The sequence below is a fragment of the Leucoraja erinacea genome, chromosome 39, assembly GCF_028641065.1.
Source record: "Leucoraja erinacea ecotype New England chromosome 39, Leri_hhj_1, whole genome shotgun sequence".
Classification (NCBI taxonomy): domain Eukaryota; kingdom Metazoa; phylum Chordata; class Chondrichthyes; order Rajiformes; family Rajidae; genus Leucoraja; species Leucoraja erinaceus.
Genome location: NC_073415.1, coordinates 6,155,482 through 6,179,902, shown reverse-complemented (window position 1 = coordinate 6,179,902; position 24,421 = coordinate 6,155,482). Strand labels below are relative to the sequence as shown.

General features: G+C 44.5%; 2 protein-coding genes across 3 annotated transcripts in view; one reads left to right on the top strand and one right to left on the bottom strand.

The window, feature by feature from the left end:
• rnaseh2a (ribonuclease H2, subunit A) overlaps positions 1–2,964 on the top strand; it is a 29,683-nt gene extending 26,719 nt beyond the window's left edge. Inside the window, exons 9-10 of one of the 2 annotated variants that reach the window (XR_008726335.1) lie at positions 862–2,459; positions 2,599–2,964. Coding sequence is in view for 1 of the 2 variants with exons in the window: in XM_055663869.1 (XP_055519844.1) it covers positions 862–1,006 (145 nt within the window). In the remaining variant the exon portion in view is untranslated. Of the gene's footprint in view, positions 1–861 lie in introns of both variants that reach the window. The other variant, XM_055663869.1, reaches the window with a different exon arrangement.
• Positions 2,965–5,644: 2,680 nt separating this feature from the next.
• LOC129714330 (riboflavin-binding protein-like) overlaps positions 5,645–24,421 on the bottom strand; it is a 37,375-nt gene continuing 18,598 nt past the window's right edge. The window contains exons 3-6 of the mRNA XM_055663871.1: positions 23,089–23,176; positions 20,099–20,227; positions 17,873–17,984; positions 5,645–10,003 (exon numbers count right to left, since the gene is read on the bottom strand). Of these exons, the coding sequence (XP_055519846.1) occupies positions 9,734–10,003; positions 17,873–17,984; positions 20,099–20,227; positions 23,089–23,176 (599 nt within the window). The 3' untranslated portion in view covers positions 5,645–9,733. The remainder of the gene's footprint in view (positions 10,004–17,872; positions 17,985–20,098; positions 20,228–23,088; positions 23,177–24,421) is intronic.

Here is a 24,421-nt window from a genome sequence, read left to right as displayed (position 1 = left end):
ATTATTTCTACTCTCACCTCAAACCAATGTCCTCTGGGTCTTGATTTGTTTTCACTGGGTAAAGGACTCTGTGCATTTAACCGATCTATTTGCCTTACACTTTTATATACCTCTATATAAAATCATCCCTTCGCCTCCTGTGCTCCAAGGAATAAAGTCTTAGCTTTCCCAATCTCTCGATTTAGCTGAGGGCCTCGAGTCCTGGCAACTTCCTAGTAAATCTGCCTTTGATTCTTGGTTTTGTGGCTTTGTTCTTCGATTGGATACCACAGTGTATATGGTTGATAGCATCTTATTCATGCAGTTTTGCACTGTGGTCAACCATTAAGGAATTGAATGGATGACATTTGAGTGGGCTGTTTTATCTGTGATGACAAGACTGAGACCACCAGGGAAAGGGAATGAATTCCATGAAAGTCGAGGGAATTCAAGAAGACCTGGAATTGAATTCATTGCCATGGATGGCTGTACGGGCCACGTCAATGGATATTTTTAAGGCGGAGATTGACAAATTCTTGATGAGTACGGGTGTCGGGGGCTATGGGGAGAAGGCAGGAGAATGGGGTGGTGAGGGGAAGATAGATCAGCCGTGATTGAATGGCGGAGTAGGCATGATGGGCCGAATGGCCTAATTCTGTTCCGAAAACTTATTTCTTCATTGATTTTTGTTCCATTTGTCAGCTTGCGTCTGGTTTGGAGATACAAGCAGTCGATGCCGCCTATTCCCATCCTTCAATACGCCTCACTCTCGTCCCTCGTCCTTGATTGAAACTTCCCACTGTTGGGATGTGAGGCAGAAACTCCACAAGTTTTAATCCTGCTCTGGGACCCACGATTCTGATGCTTGTTTTAATTTTACAGGGATGATGATGATGATGAGGAGGATGCCAGCAAGAAGGATACACCCTCGGTTCTGTCTTACTTCCAGCGCAAGTCCGAAGACCCAAAAGTTCAGCCTCATCGCTTCTTCACGGAGAGGAAGCTGGTCTCTCTTGCCAATCTATGAACGCGGCAACCATTTTGTTTCTCTGTAGCAGGGGCAGATGCAAAACACATTCTAAAATCGCTCTGCAGGGGAACAAAGTAACTGCCGGGGAGTTGAGCCTTTCCAAAACGTAGTGCATTGGTTCAACAGCGAGCAGTGATAGAATATAGACGGATAGAAGGCTATATTAACCTCAGCCTGATGCTTCATGCAAATATTGATCTATCCGATCTATAGATATCTGAAGGTTGACGTAAATACTTTGTGATGTTCATCTAAATCAAACTGAGCAACTGTGTGCTATCCACCCCATGGTGCAGAGTTCTCCAATTTCAAGTAACCCTTGCATTCTCTCTCTCTCCCATCCCCTCCCCCATCTTGGTCATCAAACTAGTTTCACTGCGGTCCTGCTTAGGCTTACTGTTGGCATCCACTCGTTATCACCTTCTCCACAGCCAACAATGGACCATTGTGGGCTCCACCTTTCTTTAATCATCGTCGCTGGCTTTGACGTGTCCTTTTGCATATCTTTCATTCATTTGTTCTTTCTACCTGTTCATATCTCTCGTTTCCCCTCTCCCTTGACTCTCGGTCTGAATATGGATCTCGACCCGAAAACGTCACCTCTTCCTTTACTCCAGATATTCTGCCTGACCCGCTGAGTTACTCCAGCATTTTGTGCCTATCTTCGGCATATTGCAGTATCATCACAAGTTCACAAGGTTTAGGAGTAAAATTCGGCCATCAAGTCTACTCCGCCATTCAATCATGGCTGATCTCTGCATCCTAATCCCATTTTCCTGCCTTCTCCCCATAACATTGACACCCATTATAATCAAGAATTTGTCCATCTCTGCCTTAAAAATACCCACTGACTTGACCTCCACAGCCCTCAGCAATGAGTTCCACAGATTAACTACCCTCTGACTAAAGAGGTTACACCTCACCTCCTTTCTAAAAGAGCGCCCTTTAATTCTGAGGCTGTGAACTCTGGTCCTAGACTCTCCCACCAGTGGAAACATCCTTTCCACATCCATTCTATCCATGCCTTTCATTATTGCATCTAGTTGAATACTTTTGCTGTATCACAGGCCTCCTCAATTAAGATACAGCCTCTCTCCTAATTACCTTGTTGTGATTCTCTCAAGATAGCTGACTGAAGACTTGCTCCTCAGCTTTGACCAGTAAGTCGGTGAGTGGGAGGCAGGTGTTGTTCTTGTCAAGCTTCATCACTCCCAGGTGGGAGATGTCAGTCTGCCTTCATTTAATAAGGAGCCTTTTTAAGGAATAGTGAACTTGTCTCTGAACTCGATGTTGCAGTGCTCTGGAACGCTAGATTGGAGCGGCCCTTATTGATATGCAGAGCCGACTTGCCGAAGATGAGATCATTTGCAACTGACTCTGTGCGAGAATTTCGAAATGAGACCAATAAAATATTGCTGAACTCCCGATATCTTGAATATTGTTACATGGAGTACGCACAGTGAATTAGACTCGAAGGTAGACACAAAATGCTGGAGTAACTCAGCGGGACAGGCAGTACCTCTGGAGAGAAGGAATGGGTGATGTTTGTGGGTTGAGACCCTTCTTCACACGCTGCCTGTCCCGCTGAGTTACTCCAGCATTTTGCTTCTACCTTCGATTTAAACCAGCATCTGCAGTTCTTTCAGACACAATTAGACTCCATAGGATTTCAGTTAATTAACAGCTGTCCTGTCATAGCGCTGACAGGTTTATCACGGGAAGGGGAGCATTTACAAGTGACAATTTATAGTTCCACCTAAAGTGCATGACAAGCGAAGTGTGAGTCTTGAACGTTGCTATAGCAATCCCTTGTCACTTAATAAATTGCTCGGTGTACACCCAAATAATATTTCATCTCACTCAGCTATTCCCTTGCTTCGCTATCACTGCTCCTGTTCCATCTTTCGTATGTGTTTAATATCCGTATATATGTGAATAAATAGCTTTTGCTATCACGCATGGTCCATGATTCATTATTCAATCTCTGTACAAATGGGCTTCACAACTTGGTATGGGTTGATTCTAAGATGGTGTGGCACCAGTGTTATAGCCTGAGTGTGATGGATGCTGGCTTTTATCTGGTTGATAAAAGGAGTGGGGGACTCAGTTAATTCTTTCACTGCTGCATAGAAAAGTGAGACTGCACGTTACTGATTTGTTTAAAGGCATCAGTAGGGTTGAGTTTAGTTTAGTTTCGAGGTACAGTGCAGTTTCAGGCACTTCAACCCACCGAGTCCACACCAACCAGCAGGCACCGCATATTAACACTATCCTACACACACTAAGGACAATTTTCACTTATACCAAGCCAATTAACCTACAAACCTGCATGTCTTTGGAGGGTGGAAGGAGAAACCCCACGGGGAGAATGTACAAACTCCGTACAGACAGCACCTGTAGTCAGGATCAAACCTGGGTCACTAAGGCAGAAACTGTACCACTGCGCCACCGTGCGATTGAGAGTATTTTAATTTTCAGTGAAACAGAGTTCCAACCACATCTGCTCCAGAGGTGAGACCTTTGCACCAAACTAGTGCAGTGTTGCATGTTCGGTTGCTGGGATGCAATGGGGGAAATGCAGTTTTCTTTCATGTAATGGTGGCCTCTGACAATTGCTTTAAAACCCACCCCTCACCACTTTCAATTGGAGTAAGCAAGCATGGAAACAGGCCCTTCAGCCCAATGTGCGGGGATCGCTGGTCGGCTCGGGCCGAAGGGCCTGTTTCCACGCTGTATCTCTAAACTAAAGGTAAAAAGGACAAAAGCTCGTATCTAATGTTACAGGAAGTACACACTGTTTAGAAACCTTATAATTTACATAAAATTAATTTGTAATCTAAGAATGCAGTTAATGTGAGTTTCCATTAAAAAAAAAAAATCAGTCATATGAGACTCAAATCTAGCCATTGCATCCTGTACCATCAGTGTCATTCTTAACTGCTTGGTGAGTGCACTGTTTTCGCGTTGGGCTGGCAGTGTAATGGTATGGCCCCCAGGGGCTTTGGGACATTTTGTTCCCCTTGTTAATAATTACAGGGAATGGATGGCACTGTTGGTGAACAGATGGTTCTATGATCAGTGTCTGAAACTTCGGACAGGTACACTGAACCAAATGCAACCATGGGTGACAACACTGTCATAACATTGCAAACTGATTTTTGTTACAGCAGAAGCTATCTTCTGTTATCTGACTCCTGATCCCATCACCTCATTCAAGCCTTTTTTCCCCAGAGGTGCCTCCACGTACTCTTACCTCCACCTCATTCAGTTATTCTATTTTTGTACTTTAATATTTAGTTTAGTTTAGAGATACAGTGCGGAAACAGGCCCTTCGGCCCACCGAGTCCGCACCGACCAGCGATCCCCGCACACTAATGCCACCCTACCCACACTGGGGACAATTTACACTTATACCAAGTCAATTAACCTACAAACCAGTCTATGCTGTTCAAGAAAGAACTGCAGATGCTGGAAAATCGTAGGTACACAAAAATGCTGGAGAAACTCAGCGGGTGCAGCAGCATCTATGGAGCGAAGGAAATAGGCAACGTTTTGGGTTTCGGCCCGAAATGTTGCCTATTTCCTTCGCTCCATAGATGCTGCTGCTCCCGCTGAGTTTCTCCAGCTATTTTGTGTACCAACCAGTCTATACTGTTGTGCTGTTGATCCACTTCTAAAGGCAGTGGATTAAACCAACCTAAACTCATTTATTTTGTTTTCAACTGTGTTAAGTCGATGATTTGAGGAATCGCTTTGTGTGTTCAGTACTTTTTACCATTTTCAATCCGAAAAGAATGTGGATACTCAGTCATTAATTACTGCCTGGTGCATCTGGATAAGAGTTGATTCTCTTGCAATTCAAGATGACAATCCACAATGTGATACAGAGTAGAAACAGAGATTTAAGAGAATAAAATGTGTGCAGCGTACTTTATAAAATATTATTTGATTTCCCCCTCTGCATTCTCAATGGTACCTTATAGATTAGCATTAAAATATATTAAGTTTAGCTGAAACAATATCTTAAGCAAATCTTTTAAAATATATACTATTTCAGTTCAGTTTAGTTTATTGTCACATGTGCCAAGATACTGTGAAATTTTGTTGCATGCCATCCAGTCAGTCCCAGGTGACGATACACTAAACTAAAACCTATGTAAGGTACACAAAAATGCTGGAGAAACACAGCGGGTGCAGCAGCATCTATGGAGCGAAGGAAATAGGCAACGTTTCGGCTCGAAACGTTGCCTATTTCCTTCGCTCCATAGATGCTGCTGCACCCGCTGAGTTTCTCCAGCATTTTTGTGTACCTTCGATTTTCCAGCATCTGCAGTTCCTTCTTGAAAACTATGTAATTCAGGAGGCTTCTGAACTCATAAACATATCATATATGTTGATTATTTTATTTATTATTGTCTAATGTCACTTTTATCTTATTTTGTTTTAATCTTATTTTCATCCTCGTAATATCTTATTTTTATCTTATTTTCATCCTTGTAATATCATTGCTGAGGTGACTTGTTGTCTTGTCAAACTCATTTCCGTTGTACCGTTGACCCTGTGTTAACCTACATATGACAAATAGAACTGAACTAAACTGAGGAAGATTTGAGGAGTTTCACGTTCTTTCGCATTAATAAAACGTCACGACATTGACATTTTTATCACCACGTTTCCCATTTTTATTAGTAAATCTTATAGTTCTTTGGAATTGCACAACATCAGTAGTACAGAGACAGATAACTGGTTAATAAAAAGACAGAAGCAGAAACAAAAAAAGTGCACTATCCATTTATACAAAGACAACTATATCTTAATGTTCCTGTCCAAAACACAATCTGCACAGGGCCAGAATCCACAGCAATGGACTTTATACCAACAAGCACCAGACACCACAGCAGGAACTTTATCTAAAATACATAATAAAAGGCTGTAGGAATGTTTTTATTTATAATTTTGAAAGCACTAGATCAGGGCATGTTGCTAGCGTGTTGTGTGAATGGGGGGGTTACTGGTAATCTAGACCAAAGCAGACTGCAACACAAGAACCTCCTTCACCTAATGGCAGGAGATACAATTGACGTTGTCTGAAGTTGAAGGGGATTAGACTGTTGCAGGAACAATGGTGATTTATACATTAATTCTATGGAATAGGGATAGAGTGATACATAGAGTGGTACCGTGTGGAAATGGGCCCTTTAGCCCAACTTGCCCACAACCGGCCAACATGTCCAAGCTAACACTAGTTCCAACTTGCCCGTACCTGCCAGCATTTGGACCAGATCCCTCCAAACCTTTCCTATCCATGATGGTCTGAGGAAACATTTTTATTGTGTGCAGCCAAGCTTGGATAAGTTATCAACACATTCTACCACCACATTCCCCATTTCTAATTAGGACTTTCTATAAAAATAACCCCAAAAAAATGTAGGTTTGCTCCACAATAGTTTACGCAAACACTAAATCGAGCTGAAAACGTAACTCCATTAAACTGTTTCAGCCAAGATATTTAGAGTTCAAATTCTATCAGTTTATACGAATGTACATTAGCGGAGAGTTACTGTATAAGCTGTATACGTCATTACGTTTCTGATGGTTTTTATTTATCATTTACATTCCAAGAAAATATATAGTTGACTAACAAAAGCAAGGACAATACTCCCCATCGTTCAGAGTTTGGGTTAGCAACTTGCAGTATAAAAGACACCCTCTGTAATTTTAATTCATCTCTGCAAGGACAATACTCTATCTGTGTATTAACTTGTTCCTGGTCAGTTTTCATTGTTTTATTCAATGTCTGAAAGAACTTTTTAACAAAACAAAACATGTTCTGTTCAGTACTTTGATAGAATACGATAGACACATAATGCTGGAGTAACTCAGCGGGACAGGCAGAGAGAAGGAATGGGTGACGTTTCGGGTCGAGAGCCTGCTTCAGACTGAGAGTCAGGGGAGAGGGAAATGAGAGAAATAGACAATAGGTGCAGGAGTAGGCCATTCGGCCCTTCGAGCCAGCACCGCCATTCAATGTGATCATGGCTGATCATCCCCAATCAGTGGAAATGGAAGGGTTAAAAAGGTGTGATGCAAAATGCTGGAGCAACTCATTTAATGGTGTGTTGTCTCCCTGGAAAATGTGGCATTTGCAAAGCAAAATAGCTCTGGGCCTAAGTTGAGGGTTGAATCATGAGCATGTACAACTCGAGATAGCTGGCCAGTGGAGAGGAGTTGTTGTCAGGGTGCTGGATAGTTGTTTGAACTACAGCAGTGAAAGTGCCGAGAATTAAGTGGAAAGCAAGAGTTTAAATTTGTGGGCATCATAAAGCAAAAGGGCACATGACACACAAACCTATGAATCAAGTGTTTAATTTAAATGTATTCTATCCAAGATGCCATCCGTCCAACCCAGGCAAGTCTTTGTGTACTAGTCACAGAAGTGGATCTGCAATCACGCACTACAATGACTCATCTTGCACACTTTACCCTTATGTAATTAAACACCGAGGTGACAATGGCGACATTTAAATCTATTTGTTGCAGCGTTCTTTGACAGCTTGTAATATCATGCTAACTGGTTATTTGTCGTTGACCCAACTGTTCTGAAATTGTAATGGAATGCTACAGTTTAGAGTGCAGTTTATATCAGTGCCGTTAACGTACAGAGTGGCACATCGTTGCAATGTGGGAGAGAGCCAGAGTTCCTGGAGGTACCGTCAGTGGGAGAACAGTCAAACTCTACACAGATAACACTTGAGATCAGGATCAAACCCGGGTCTCTGGCACCGGGAGGCAGCAGCACTACCATTGTGCCACCGTGCTGCCCTTGGGATGCGACTTAGAATCTTCTTTCCATTCCACAATTGGTATTGGATTATTATTGTCCTGGGTACTAAGATACAGTGAAAATAGGCGCAATAGAATGGGAAATGTGACCCTTACAAAATATCTACAACTCAAGTCTTATTTTGTTAGATGTCCAATGTAAATGCTCATGCTTTGCTCTAAGCAGGTGATAGAAGAAGGGCAAAGAACTTTTGGGCAAAACAAATGACAATTTTCAGGCATCTAATAATTTGTTGCTATAATACTGGAGGGTTTGTAGAATTGCCCCAAGGACCGAGGCTTTAAGATGAGCACCCAACGTTCAATAGAGAAACTAAATGATGTTCGAAGAGATTATAGTTTTGCCAACTGGACACTCTCATGCTGCTCGCAAAATGTTTGATTTAAATATTTATACTTGCTATCAGCTTTGGGAGGGGGTGGGAGATTGCAACCTTCACGTGGTCCGCCCTGTTTCGACGAATGCAATCAACCTGGCGTGCACAATCAAATAGAACAAGTTGTCGGACAACTTTAGGCCGTACGCAAGAAGAAGCTTTGTGAGGAAGATATGCACAGGGTATTTTACCCAGGGAAGGGGAATCAAAAAGAAGACATATGTTTAGGACAAGACTTGGTACAAAGCTGAGGGGTGACTTTTTCACTCAGAGGATAGTGGGTGTATAAAGCAAGTTGCAAAGGGAGGTAGTTGAGGCAGGTACAATAATGGTATTTAAATGATGCTTGGACAGGTACATGGACAGGAAAGGCTTTAGAGGGTATGGGCCAAAAGGGAGCAGGTGGGACTTGCTTAGATGGGGTATCTTGGACATGTTGGGCCAAACGCCCTGTTTCCCTGTTGCATGGATCTTTGTAATTTAGACTTAAAATGTGGTGAATCTGGATGTGAGTTAGCTGTTGATCGATTTGATTGAGCAAGGAACGAGAGAACAGGAGAACAACATTAATAGTCTTGATGAGCCACTGGAACTGAAACGTTCACCACCCAACAGAAAAGAAAGGAGTCTTTCTGGGACGGGTTGCTTCTGGCTAAGTTTGTTTCTTGCGGGATTGAAAGTTAAGATTGGGGCGAGCTGTTAAAATGCACTGCTAGATATAACAGCCCTGGATCAGACACCATATATGAAAGCAGGGCAGCACGATACAAGACCATAAGTGTCTTGCAATTGTACTTCAAAGTTTATGGAGAAGTTTGAACGCTTGATGCTTTTATCCACAGCAAGTTGCTATGTGGATTAAGCTGTGTGCTTGTTTAAGAAAATTGCATAGGATGCGTGGAAGGAAAATACTTAGTGGACTGTAAGCAGAAGAGGGTAATTGTTTTGGGATTGGTAAAAGCACATTTGATCCATCCAACTTTTTTTCCTAGAACGGTCCCATTATTCAGCTTGTTACATTGTATTAACAATTCGATCCCTTCTATTTGCTGCCTTGTCAATGAAGGTTAGTGCAGCTATAGTTAGATGGAGGTGAGAAGATGAAACAGCATTTGAACATCTGGTGACGTGAACATGTACTGCACCCCTCAGCTTTTCTACGTTCCAATGTTTCAACTGGTTTGTGTCTTAAGTGATATGGGAAAATTGTGAGAGGGAATGCACCCAGGAGAGATATGGTGGGACTGAGATCACAAATACCTTCTCCGAACTCTTTTATCTGTGGCTCTTTGTTTAATAGTGGGCTTGAAAGAGAAGGATGTGTGATGATGGTCGTAGAGATAGGACTAGGTTCGTGCTGGAGTGGCGATGGTTGTGTTTCGGGTATGGGTGAAGCAGTCAGCGATACTCTGGAGCTTTTAATCAGCACAAACACAGCAAGGGGGAGATTGTGTTAATAAGAGCAGCAACTATTGCAAACGAGAGGGGTTAGATACGGAATTAACTATTCGGTTGATGGGAACCCGCTTCCACTGCCGTCGATGTCCTCAACAAAGAGGGAGCGCTTGTGCATGGAGCGCCGCAGCTTAGTGATGATGCTGCGCTTCTCCCTGCACGGGAGCTTGCCGTCAGCGCCCACCTTGGTGCTGTCCTTCTGCACCAGAGCTGCCACCACTCGCCCATCGCCCTTGTCCAGGCTCAAGCAGTTGCACGATCGCACCGTGAACGTGTCGCCAACCGAGCTCTCACACAGGTCCTTGCCGTTCTTGTACATCTAGTTACACAGGCGAGAAAGAGAGGCGTTAACCTGTGTGTGTGTGTGCGTGTGAGAGAGAGCCAGTGTGCGGGCCAGCGCGTGTGTGAGAGCACGTGTGTGAATGCCTGTGTGAGCGAGTGCGAGTGTGAGAGTGCGTGAGTGTGAGAGAGAGAGAGAGAGCGTGAGAGCGAGTGTGAAAGTGTGCGAGAGCGAGTGTGAGCGTGAGTGTGAGAGCGAGCGCGAGTGTGAGAGCGAGCGTGAGTGTGAGAGCTAGAGTGAGTGAGAGTGAGTGTGAGACCTAGCGCTAGTGTGAGAGCGAGTGTGAGAGTGAGTGTAAGAGAGAGTGTGAGAGCTAGCGCGAGTGTGAGAGCGAGTGTGAGAGCGAGTGTGAGCGTGAGAGCTAGCGCGAGTGTGAGAGCGAGTGTGAGAGCGAGCGTGAGCGTGAGAGCGAGTGTGAGAGCGAGTGTGAGAGCGAGTGTGAGAGCTAGCGCGAGTGTGAGAGCGAGTGTGAGAGTGAGAGCGAGTGTGAGCGAGTGTGAGCGAGTGTGAGAGCGAGTGTGAGAGCTAGCGCGAGTGTGAGAGCGAGTGTGAGAGTGAGAGCGAGTGTGAGCGAGTGTGAGCGAGTGTGAGAGCGAGTGTGAGAGTCAGAGCGAGTGTGAGAGCGAGTGTGAGAGCTAGCGCGAGTGTGAGAGCGAGTGTGAGAGAGAGAGCGAGTGTGAGCGAGTGTGAGCGAGTGTGAGAGCGAGTGTGAGAGACAGAGCGAGTGTGAGAGCGAGTGTGAGAGCTAGCGCGAGTGTGAGAGCGAGTGTGAGAGCGAGTGTGAGAGCGAGCGTGAGAACAAGTGTGAGAGCAAATGTGAGCGTGCGTGAGAGCGAGCATGAGAGTGAGTGCATGAGCTAGTGAGTGTCATCGGGTTGTGCAGCACAGACACACACCCTCCAGACCAACATCACCACACCGACCAAGTTATTCATCCAAGTTAATCCCATTGTCTTCCAAATATCCCTCTGAGACTTTCTTTTTCTTATATAAAATTACACAACGTAAGTGGAGCATAAAGTCTTGGTGGAATGTGAACAGAAGCTAGTAACTCTTTTGGGATTTTTGATTTGAATTGAATATTTTTGTAGTCAGCTTTGTGAGGAAGATGTGAGTTTGGATGTGAGCTGGCTGTTTCATTTTGACTGAACAAGGGATCTGGAGAACAGAAGCACAACATCACTAGAGGAACAGGGAACTTCAGATGCTGGCTTACAGAAAAATATACACAAAGTATTGGAGTGATTTGTTTAAGAAGGAACTGCAGATGCTGGAAAAATTGAAGGTAGACAAAAATGCTGGAGTAACTGAGCGGGTGAGGCAGCATCTATGGAGTGAAGGCCAGAGTGAAGGCACATGCAAACTGGACGAACAGCACCTCATATTTTGTTTGGCTAGCTTCCAACTGAATGGTACGAACATTGAAGTCTCCAATTTTAGATAACGTCTAACAAACACACCGCCTACTGCCACCCTCCTCCTTCCTCTTTCTCCCCCACATCTACCTATTTCTCCCCTCCCTCTCCACCTATTACTTCCACTGGAGAGAAGGAATGGGTGACATTTCGGGTCGAGACCCTTCTTCAATCTGAAGAAAGGTCTTGACCCGAAACGTCGCCCATTCCTTCTCTCCAGAGATGCTGCCTGTCCCGCTGAGTTACTCCAGCATTTTGTGTCATTCTTCGAGTCACTTTGTGCACCATTTTTAGGTTGCGAATCTTCTCCAGACTGATAGCAAATTTCTGTCTTAGCATTCACATCGAGTAGTTGGGGCTTTATTGCTTTTTGGTATTTTGTGGAGCAAACGATTAGCAAATATGTTGGGGCGGAGGAAGGAAAAGTGATGATCTTTTTGATTTTATAAGCAAGACAGCCTGTCCAACAGATCTTGGTATGGAGTTGATCCTTCTCGACAACCTCTCCAACCTCTCCACACTCGCAGCCATGTTGCCATTGCATTTCCAGCTGGCAGGAGAATTCCCCTCGAGGCCCAGCTTCCTCAAAGAAGCAGAGCTCATCGATGCGACATTGCTCACAGACATCTGTGACTGTCTGTCATATGTGCCACAGTCTTTCAGCTGAATGAGGACTCAGTCCTCATTCATCCAGAATGGGGACTGAATAAATCTACGATACAGTGGAGGACTTGAGTATCGTTATAGAGAGACAACAGTGGGAATCTTGAGCAAAACACACAGTGCTGGATGAAGAGCAGAATTAGGCCATTTGGCCCATCAAGTCTACTCCGCCATTCAAACATGCCCGATCTATCTCTCCCTCTCAACCCCATTCTCCTGCCTTCTCCCCATAACCTCTGACGCCCATACTAATCAAGAGTCAGGCAGCATCTCTGGAAGGAATGGGTGGACGTTTCAAATTGGGACCCTTCACACTTTCGCCAGGCCTGGTGAGTTACTCCAGCCGCTTGCAAGAGCGTTGTTCGAGATGATTGGTAAAATTGGAAGTTGACCCACTACTGCCACAAATCAACCTCGGGCAACATAGTGCCGGCGAGGTAGAATTTCTGCCCTACAGCAACAGAGACCCAGTTTCGATCTTGTCTACGGTACTGTCTGTGTGGAGTTTGTACGTTCTCCCTGTGAACTGCGTGGGTTTTCTGCGGGTGCTCTGGTTTCCTCACACGTTTCGATGGCACACAGATTTGTTGGTTAATTGGCTTCTGTAAATTGTACAAATTCTGTAAAAATTGTACAAATTCTGTAAAATTCGAGACTGTATGATACAACTAGTATTGTTGGTCGGCGTGGACTCGGTGAGCAGAAGGGAAGTTTCCACACTGTATCACCAAACTAATGGAGTTTGATCAGCCGTGATCGTATCGAATGGTGGTGCTGGCTCGAAGGGCCCTGCACCTATTGTCTATTGTCTGAACTAAACGACACTGTGAATGTGGAACGTTCAGGCTCGGAAGTCCCGATGCTTGTTCAATGCTGATCATTTGTCGGAAGCCTGCTTCCTGAGAGTGTAATTTTCCTCTTGTAGTCCAATTGTAAACCAAACCAAACCTTTCTCTGATCCCAGCATTGCTGGCAGTAAATCAACTATTTGAAAGAAACTTGGATGACCTTGAAGTGGCCCAATGTCCTTCAGAGCAAATGAATGATTTTGCAGCATTGTCAATGAGCAAGTATGGCAGCCAATTTGTGTTCAACAGGGAAGAGAGATGAATGGTAAATTAAAAAAAAATCTGCAGCGCGCAGTGAAGGGGAAAATGTTTTGCCCGGACAATGGGAGAATATCGTTGTGCTTCTGTGAATCATTCCATGGGAACATTTATGGCCCCTGAATAGATAGACCAACCTCTAAATATTTTGTCTCTAGTAATGACAACACTTCCTAAGTTTAGTTTAGTTTAGTTTAGAGATACCCAGTTGAAACAGGCCCTTCGGCCCACCGAGTCTGTGATGGCACACTAACACTATCCTACACACACTCGGGACAATTTACAATTTCACCAAAGCCAAACAGCCTACAGACCTGCACATCTTTGCGATGTGGGAGGAAACAGGAGTTCCTGGAGAAAACCCACGCAGGTCACGGGGAGAATGTACAAACTCCGTACACACATAGACTATCACTATCTGAAAGTTTCAATCACTAATTATCAGCGTTCTATTGTAGATTGCTTAAAGTACCAAGAACAAAATCAATATGATTTGCAATAATAGAATCATACAATCGCAATGGCATGAAAGAGGCCATTCAGCCCACTGGCTCTATGCTAGCTCCTGACAGAAAAGTCTGTCCCATCCCTTTACCTGCCATTCTTTCCCCAAAACTTTGCAAATTATTTTTTCTCAAGTGCCTCTGAAAAGTTCTGATTATGCTCTGCCAAGCTTACTCTCCATGCCATCAAACACCTTTCTTTTTCTTCCAGATTGTCCTTTTGACTTTAGACTCCAGCGACATAGATACAGCATGGCAACAGGCCCACGGCCCATTGGGCGTGTGTGCCGACCAGCAATCACCCCTGTACACTAACACTATCCCACCCACTAGGGACAATTTACAATTTCACTAAAGCCAATTAACCTACAAACCTGTACGTCTTTGGAGTGTGGGAGGAAACTGGAGAAAACCCACGCGGTCACAGGGAGAACGTACAAACTCCGTACAGACAGCACCCGTAGTCAGGATCGAACCCGGGTCTCTGGCGCCGTGAGGCAGCAACTCTACTGTGCCGACCTCCAGACCGTTTACCTTGACTTTTCCAGCTGTGATCAGAAGTGATCGCGACTGATTCCTAGGATGGCAGGACTTTCATATGAAGAAAGACTGGATAGACTCAGCTTGTACTCGCTAGATGCATTTCGTTGCATTTCGTTGTCTCTGTACTGTACACTGACAATGACAATTAAATTGAATCTGAATCTGAATCTGAATCTGAAAATTTAGAAGATTGAGGGGGCATCTTATAGAAACTTACAACATTCTTAAGGGGTTGGACAGGCTAGATGCAGGAAGATTGTTCCCGATGTTGGGGAAGTCCAGAACAAGGGGTCACAGTTTAAGGATAAGGGGAAAATCTTTTAGGACCGAGATGAGAAAAACATTTTTCACACAGAGAGTGGTGAATCTGTGGAATTCTCTGCCACAGAAGGTAGTTGAAGCCACAGTTCATTGGCTATATTTAAGAGGGAGTTAGATGTGGCTAAAGGGATCAGGGGGTATGGAGAGAAGGCAGGTACAGGATACTGAGTTGGATGATCAGCCATGATCATATTGAATGGCGGTGCAGGCTCGAAGGGCCAAATGGCCTACTCCTGCACTTATTTTCTATGTTTCTATGTGGTCAACCTGACCCTTCTGCACGGAAGCTGCCTTACTTGCCGAGTATTTCAGATAGACAACACCAGCAGCATTTCTGTTCTAAAATGGCATGGTACCATGATGATGCATCCATGAATATGTATAGGGCGTAAGCCAACGGGCACATTTCAAGTCATATTCTCTCGATAGATAATGTGAGCTGACAGATCTTCACAGATGAATGAATTTTCAAAGTCATGTACTGAGGCTGAAGGGCATGTGACAGATCAGTGAAGATATATTTTTCATTTCTCCCTGCACGTTAAGTCTCTCCATACCCTGTATTCCACTTGCAAGTAAAGGGCAGATTGTTTGTGGCCTTCCAGCATCTAAACGAACTTAATGGCAGGCTGAGCATTCACCATTTCCCCACTGGTTAATCTTTTTTTTATTTATTCACTTTTATCTCTTCACCAGCATGTCACTGATAAGTCATGGAGCCGCTGATTGTTTTCTAAGGAGCGTCGGAGGATGAGGGGAAGCCTGATAGATGTATATAAAACTATAAGATAGAGTAGGCATTCAAAATCTTTTCCCCAGTCTGAAATTATCAAATACTAGACGGCATGGTTCATAAGCTCATGTTCATAGGTGATAGGAGCAAATTAGGCCATTCGGCCCATCAAGTCTACTCCACCATTCAATCATGGCTGGTCTATCTCTCCATCCTAACCACATTCTCCTCAGGGCCTATCAGAGGGGGCATGGGCCTCAAGCCTCTCTGCTTCAAAGGGACTGTGGTAATTCATGGGTTATTGATTGGGGACGATCAGCTATGATCGCAATGAATGGCGGTGCTGGTTCGAAGGGCAGAATGGCCTCCTCTTGCACCTATTTTCTATGCTTCTGTGTCCATGTTTCTATGGATGTTGATTTGGGGGCCTCTAAAATTGAGGGGCCTGTATTTCATCTTGGTTTGGAGGCCTCTAAAATTGAAATTGGCCTAGGCCTCAGTTCATCTATGAGAGGGCCTGATTCTTCAAACATAGCTTTAAGCTGAGAGGGGCAAAGTATAAAGGAGATGTGTGGGGCGGGTTTTTTTTGACACAGAAAATGGCGGGTGCCTGGAATGCACTGCCAGGGGTGGTGGTGGAGGCAGGTATGATAGTGGCGGTTAAGACGTTTTAGGATAGGCACATGTGTTTGCAGGGAATGGAGGGAAGTGGATCATGTGCTTGCAGAGAAGATTAGTTCAACGTGGCATCATGTTCAGACACTGTGGGCTTAGGGGACTGGTTCTGTGCTGGACTGATCTATGTTCTAAGTGAGATCTTACGATAAGCACGTCCTCGATTTATCTATCTGTCTAGATTCAGATTCAATTTTAATTGTCATTGTCAGTGTACAGTACAGAGACAACGAAATGCATTTACGTCTACATTAATCCATTGTGTCTGCAACAGTACTGCATCCTTCTTCTGTACATTGCCGACTACTACTAGCCAGGCTTTGTCTCACCCCCATCTCTCTACCAGCTTTCTCCATTCTACCACAGTCTGAAGAAGGACCCCGACCCAAAACGTTGCCTATTCATGTTCTCCACAGATGCCGCCTGACCCGCTGAGTTACTGGAGAACTTTGTGTATTTCTTCCCTCTGAAGTAATCGTCTGGTAACATAACCACGATATCACCCTTACACCAAATGCAAGCTCAACTGTGAAGGAAACTATGGTCATTCACTCTTGCTGTGACCAGGCGAGAACTAAATTCCGTCTTGGCAACCTATTCCCAGCCCAGAAAGTAATGAGAAGAAAAACTCATGCATAATGTTTTGAGTGCAATGAACTGCAGAGATTGTGTGTACCATTATGGAGGTCATCTAGTGCATAGTCACACCATGTAGCACAATATAGAATCTTTGATTTACATTCAACATAGAACTGTCCAGCACACCAACGGCCCTCTGGCCACAATGTCAATGCTGAACATGATGCCAAGGTAACGTCATAGCATCTGCCTAACCAGGATCCATATCCCTCCATTCCTTGCGTATCCAAGTGGTTATCTAAAAGCATCTTATCATAGAAACATAGAAAATAGGTGCAGGAGTAGAGGCCATTCGGCCCTTTGCGCCTGCACTGCCATTCAATATGATCATGGCTGATCATCCAACTCAGTATCCTGTACCTGCCTTCTCTCCATACCCCCTGATCCCTTTAGCCACATCTAACTCCCTCTTAAATATAGCCAATGAACTGTGGCCTCAACTACCTTCTGTGGCAGAGAATTCCACAGATTCACCACTCTCTGTGTGAAAAAAGTTTTTCTCATCTCGGTCCTAAAAGACTTCCACCTGATCCTTAAACTGTGACCCCTTTATCTGGACTTCCCCAACATCGGGAACAATCTTCCTGCATCTAGCCTGTCCAACCCCTTAAGAATTAAACACCACTATTGTATCTGCCTCCAGCACTACCCTAGGCAGCATGTTCCAAGCACCATCCACACTTTTTAAATAAGCTGCTATCATATCTGCCTTCCACTAACACCACCGTTGGCAGCGCAGCCCACCACTCTCTCTGTATATAATTTGACGCATACATCTCCTTTAGATTTTGCCCCTCTCACCCTAAAGCTATGCCTCGTGGTCTTTGTCAGTTCCAAACTGCGTGCAAGGTTCATCAAGTCTACCCCACCATTCAATCATGGCTGATCTATCGTTCCCTCCTAACCCCATTCTCCGAGCTTTGCCCCTCTCAGCTTAAAGCTAAACTGGGAGAAGGTTCTGACTGTCCTTCCTCTCATAAATTTATATACTTCTATCAAGTTGGCCCTCAGCCTCCGATGTTCTGGTGAAACCAATCCAGGTTTGCTTGTTGCCTTTGAGGATGGGATGCTGGATGGAGCATCGGGTGAGCTGCCTACTTTGACAATGTAGTTTTATACTGGATGACTAGATGGGTGGGGCTCAATCTCCTGCCTCTCTGGTTCGGCCATCCCACCAACTCAACCAAGCTGACAAAGGGCATTGATTTGGATGATAATTGGTGTGGTTCCAAGAATTGCATCATTCCTACCTTACTGTAAGGAATACACTCCGAGCTACAGTTGGTCTGAGAGGCATTAGAAGGCTTCAAACCAGAATTCCACTTTTTGGTGCAGGTCAGATCATTCTTGCAAGCTTTGTACCTGGAGAGGAAGAAGGCAGATAGATGTCAATAGCCAATACCAGGGTGGCACAAAGCTGGTCCAGCAGTAGAGTTGCTGCCTTACAGCACCAGCGACCCGGGTTTGATCCTGTCTGAATGGAGATAGTATGTTCTCCATGCGACCGGGTGGGGTTTCTCCGGGCGCTCCGGTTTCCTCCCACACTCCAAAGAGGGGCAGGTTTGTAGGTTAATTGGCTTCTGTAACTTGTCCCTTGTGTGTAGAATAGTGCTAGTAAAGCCAACAGTTTTAAACCTGGGTTTTATGATGGACGGTGATTTTAAATTAGATAAACAAATAGGCGCAGTGGTTAAGTCCAGCTTCTTTCACCTAAGGAAGCTGGCAAAGGTGAAGCCCATTCTCGAGCGGCAGCATTTTGAAACAGTAATTCACGCCTTTATTTCATCTCGGCTGAATTACTGTAACGCGCTCTACTCTGGAGTCTCACGAGCTTCGTTGGCTCGTCTCCAGTTGGTCCAAAATGCTGCCGCTCGCCTTTTAACCGGAACTCGAAAGAGGGAGCACATTACGCCAATTTTGGCCTCCCTTCACTGGCTCCCAGTGCACTTTCGAGTTCATTTTAAAATTATTTTATTTGTTTTTAAATCTTTGAATGGCCTCGCCCCGCCTTACCTCTCTGAGCTGCTCCACCTATATGCTCCTACCCGGTGCCTCAGGTCAGCGGATCAGCTGCTCCTTGAGGTACCAAGGTCTAAGCGGAAGCTCAGAGGGGATAGAGCCTTTTCTGTTGCTGCCCCGGCACTCTGGAACACCTTGCCGGTGCAGATCAGACAGGCCCCTTCACTGTCCATCTTTAAATCCTCCCTAAAAACTCACTTTTATTCACTGGCTTTCGACACTGGCTGAGACATTGTTCCTGTTTTAGTGCTTTTAATGTCTTTTAATTTTTACTGTTTTTATAGTCCTGTCGTCTTAATGGTTTTAGTAGTTTGTAATAACTTTTTGTTGACTTCCCATGTACAGCACTTTGTGGTAACTGATGTTGTCTAAAAGCGCTTTATAAATAAAGTTATTATTATTATTATTATAGTGTATGCTGTGATTGTTGGTCGCCGTGGACCCGGTGGACTGAAGGACCCGTTTTCAAAGTCTAAACCAGTGGTTCTCAACCTTTTTTAGCTCATGGCCCCCCTTGGGTTTTTTTAATTTTTCTGTGCCCCCCCCCCCCCCCCCCCCCCACTGACATTATTAGCGGAAAAAAAGTACTTCAATATTATAATACCTTCCATAAAAATATCAGTGTCTATTAATTGTCTTTTATTCTATTCCACAAACATCAAAAATATTTCAACTACATAGATTTAAATTTATTAGAATTGAAATTTAGGAGGCAACAGGGTGGTAGCTCTGTGGCCCCCTTCATTGAACCTGTGGCCCCCTAAATCCCAAAATTGTTCTGTGGCCCCCCTGAGATTTGCCACGGCTCCTTTGGGGCCATATGGCCCCAGGTTGGGAATCACTGGTCTAAAGTATAGAGCCATCAGCAGCATCCTTGTTCAAGAGTCAAGAGTGTTTTATTGTCATATGTCCAGAAATGTAACAATGAAATTCCTACTTCCAGCAGCATGGTCAAGTTCGAACCTGGGTCTCTATAAAGCAGCTACTCTACCGTTGCACCACTGATTGGTTCTCATAACCACAATATTTATGTTCCATTGTATTTCTGGATAGAGGATGCTGATGAGAGGCTCATCGATTGAACTCGCCAGTCTCTCGAGACATTTACTAGTCTTAAACTACCTAAGGGCCTGTCCCACCTACGCGATTTTTTCAGCGACTTTCCGGCACCCGTCGTAGTCGCAGCAGGTTGCGGAAAATGTTCAAAATGTCGAAAATCCAGCGGCTACCAGAAAAAGGCACAATTCTTTGAGTGGCTACTCACGACCATACAGGCTTCACATGTCGCATAAGTTGAACAGGCCCTTTGTTGTGTAGGAAAGAACTGCAGATGCTGGTTTAAATCGAAGGTAGACACAAAATGCTGGAGTAACTCAGCGGGACAGGCTGCATCTCTGGAGAGAAGGAGTGGGTGAAGTTTCGGGTCGAGACCCTTCTTCAGACTGTGATCTACTTACCATTGGTCACAGAAGCTGTGGCAAAGTGGTACATTCACAAGGTGATTGGGAAGATCTGGACTCGCCCAGATTTTGGTGTCTGGGGAGCAGTGGTAGAAGCACGAGAGCTGTTTGAAAAATTGCTCACATCTAGAGGGAGAAAGAAAATTCAGTTACTGTACATAATGCAGCAACTCACTGACCCTTCATCATAACACCAGTTTACCATGAGTCCCCTTGGTTTATTCAACCAAGGAGTGTGCATTTACTGGAGATATCAATGCTTTTGCAGTTGCTGCACCTAGACTGTGGAACTCTTCTCATCAGAACTGCCCCCTCCATCAACTCCTTTAAGTCTAGACTTAAAACCTATTTCTACTATTTCTAAGGAAAACCTATTTCTAAGGGGTTGGACAGGCTAGATGCAGGAAGATTGTTCCCGATGTTGGGGAAGTCCAGGACAAGGGGTCACAGCTTAAGGATCGAGGGGAAATCCTTTAGAACTGAGATGAGAAAAAAATTTTCATGCAGAGAGTGGTGAATCTCTGGAACTCTCTGCCACAGAATGTAGTTGAGGCCAGTTCATTGGCTATATTTAAGAGGGAGTTAGATGTGGCCCTTGTGGCTAAAGGGATCAGGGGATATTGAGAGAGGACAGGTACGGGATACTGAGTTGGATGATCAGCCATGATCATATTGAATGGTGGTGCAGGCTCGAAGAGCCGAATAGCCTACACCTGCACCTATTTTCTATGTTTCTATGTTTACTCACATGCGTTTCTTGAGGTCCTCTGAGGGAGCGCTGTATGTATGTATTTATGTATGTATTGTTGATCTATGTACCACTGTATGTGGCACGTTAGTGCCTGCACTGATGTAAAGCACTTTGGTCAACGAGAGCTGTTTTTAAATGTGCTATAGAAATAAAATTGACTTGACTTTACTTGACTTGAGTCAAATCAAGGCAATGCTCCAGTCACAAATTCCACCCTGACTAAGCTGAGATAGATTTATCCAGATAGAAATATCCAACCTGAAGCTTTCTCACTGGCTCAGTAGAATAAGGATGTTAGTTCTGGGCCAGCAATCTAGAGTCCTCGTTAAATGGTTGAGAAAAATTGATTAACCAGATTGCGAACTTAAATTCAGTTAACTAAATTCTGGAAGTGTGAATAAATGGGACATTATTTCCTCGCTATTTACTCTATTAGATGTTATAACCTACATAGACATTCCAATTAAATAATTTCTTATGTTCAAGGGAATTCCCTCTCCAAGACAGACGTGAAGCTCAAATTCAATTCATATCAAATGGATGCGAGTTCTCAGTCAAACTAGCGATAAGATTTTGACTCTGACTTTGGGGCATTTTGAGTTTGGATCTGAATGTAGTTACAGAAATATGACCCTTTTTTTTGCAACAGGGTCCACTAATTCACAGTCTTGTGTGGAAAGATAAAAAACGGTTAAATAAAGGTCACACAGAGTATGGCCGTTGTTGATTTGTGAGCCTACAGATCTAGGAGTGCAGGAACGGGTGGTTCCTTGAGAACCTGGCATCACAGGTAGATAGGGTGGTCAAAAAGGCCTTTAGCACATTGGCCTTCATCAGTGAGAGTATCGAGTTGAGAAGTTGGGAAGTTATGTTACTGTCGTACGAGACATTCTGGTCACCGTGTTATAGGAGAGATATTGTCAAGCTGGAAAGGGTGCGGAGAAGATTCACGAGGATGTGACCAGGACTGAGCTATAGGGAGAGGTTGAGCAGGCTTGGACTTTATTCCTTGGCGTGCGTGTAGGAAGATGAAGGGTGACTTTATAGACATGGGGACTCCCAATAAAATCATGGGAGACCCCTTCCACCCTGCAACAGACTGTTCCAGCTGCTACGGTCAGGCAAACGCCTCCGTTGCCATGCTGTGAGAACAGAGAGGTTGAGAAGGAGTTTCTTCCCAGAGGCCATTCGGACTGTAAACTCCTATCTCACCAGGGACTAACTTTACTGAACCCTTTTCCTTCCGCCCACAATATTCAATATGTAAAAGAATTGTTTGGTTGTTTGTTTGTTTGTCTTTTTGCACAAAGTCCGCGAGCATCGCCACTTTTCATTTCACTGCACATCTCGTATGTGTATGTGACAAATAAACTTGACTTGACTTGATGTACAAAATCATGAGAGGAATAGATAGGTAGATGCACAAATGTCTCTTGCCTATAGTGGGAGAATTGAGAACCAGAGGACATAGCTTTAAGGTGTGAGGGGGGAAAGATTTAATAGGAACACGAGAGGTAATATTTGTTTTACACAAAGGGTGGTGGGTGTATGGAACAATCTGTCAGAGAAGGTAGTTGAGGCAGGGGCTATTGCTACCTTTAAGAAGCATTTCAACAGGTGCATGGATAGAAACATAGAAACATAGAAATTAGGTGCAGGAGTAGGCCATTCGGCCCTTCGAGCCTGCACCGCCATTCAATATGATCATGGCTGATCATCCAACTCAGTATCCCGTACCTGCCTTCTCTCCATACCCCCTGATCCCCTTAGCCACAAGGGCCACATCTAACTCCCTCTTAAATATAGCCAATGAACTGGCCTCAACTACCCTCTGTGGCAGAGAGTTCCAGAGATTCACCACTCTCTGCGTGAAAAAAGTTATTCTCATCTCGGTTTTAAAGGATTTCCCCTTTATCCTTAATGGATAGGATAGGGTTAAAGGTATATGGGCCAAAAGCAGATAGGTGGGACTTGTGTAGATCAGGGCAAGGTGGGCCGAGCACCCTAATTCCATGCTGTACGAGTATGTGATTCTGAGATGAAAATGCTCTAAACCTAATCCCACTGAGGTAGATTTGGTTATACTTCATACTGACAAGCAATGTGCATTAGAATGGATTTATTCCCAGTACAGATTCTTCTCTACAATCAACACAAAGAAAAAATCATTACATCCACCTCAATCCATTCATAAGTTCCCATTAAAGCTTTTTTTTCCCCTTTTATGTGCACTCACTTTGTACTTAAGATTCCACATCTGTTCCAGGGCGCAACGTCTGGCAAAGTGCTCATCTTGTCATCTGTATCCGCTGAGCAGCAAGCATCTATAATTCAAACAAACAGCCCACTTTGAATTCAGTAGCTTAAAATTCATGAAGTAGCTATCTGATGACAGAGTATCCAGGCTGGATCTTTAGACTTTAGAGATACAGCGCTGAATCAGGCCCTCGGTCCACCAAGCCCACTCCGACTGGCGATCCACTGCCCCGTTCACTAATGCTATCCTACACACTAGGGGCAATTTACAATTTTACCGAAGCCAATTAACCTACAAGCCTGTACATGTTTGGAGTGTGGGGGGAATCCAGAGCGCCCGGAGAAAACCCACACGGTCACAGGGAGAGCGTACAAACTCCGCACCCGTTGTCAGGATTGAACCCGGGTCCCTGGCGTGGTAAGCCATCAACTCTACCCGCTCCGCCACTGTAGTGTATCTATCGGCTACATTAGTAAATGAAGTCACACAGTTGGTGGAGGACAATAGACAATAGACAATAGGTGCAGGAGTAGGCCATTTGGCCCTTCAAACCAGCACCGCCATTCAATATGATCATGGCTAATCATACCCAATCAGTATCCCGTTCCTGCCTTCTCCCCATATCCCCTGACTCTGCTATTTTTAAGAGCCCTATCTAGCTCTCTCTTGAAAACATCCAGAGAACCTGCTTCCACTGCCCTCTGAGCCAAAGAATTCCACACTCACAACTCTCTGTGAGAAAAAGTGTTTCCTCGTCTCCGTTCTAAATGGCTTACCCCTTATTCTCAAACTGTGGCCCCTGGTTCCGTTTGTGGCCACGTGTACCGAAGTACAGTGAAAAGCTTTTGCTGCGTGCTAACCAGTCAGCGGAAAGACAATACATGATCACAATCATAGATAGTCCATGTCTACAGATACATGATTAAGGGAATAACGTTTAGTACAAGATAAAGGCAGTAAAGTCCGATCAAATATAGTCCGAGGGTCTCCAGTGAGGTAGATAGTAGTTCAGCACTGCTCTCTGGTTGTGCTAGGATGATTCAGTTGCCTGATAACAGCTGGGAAGAAACTGTTCCTGAATCTGGAGGTGTGCGTTTTCACACTTCTGTACCTTTTGTCTGATGGGAGAGGGGAGAAGAGGGAATGGCCAGGGTGCGACTGGTCCTTGATGATGATGCTGGCCTTGCCGAGGCAGCGTGAGGTGTAGATGGAGTCCGTGGAAGGGAGGTTGGTTTGTGTCCACAATTTCTTGTGATCTCTCGCAGTCCCTGGACATTACTTCCAGCAATGATCCACTCAGATTCCCCCAGTG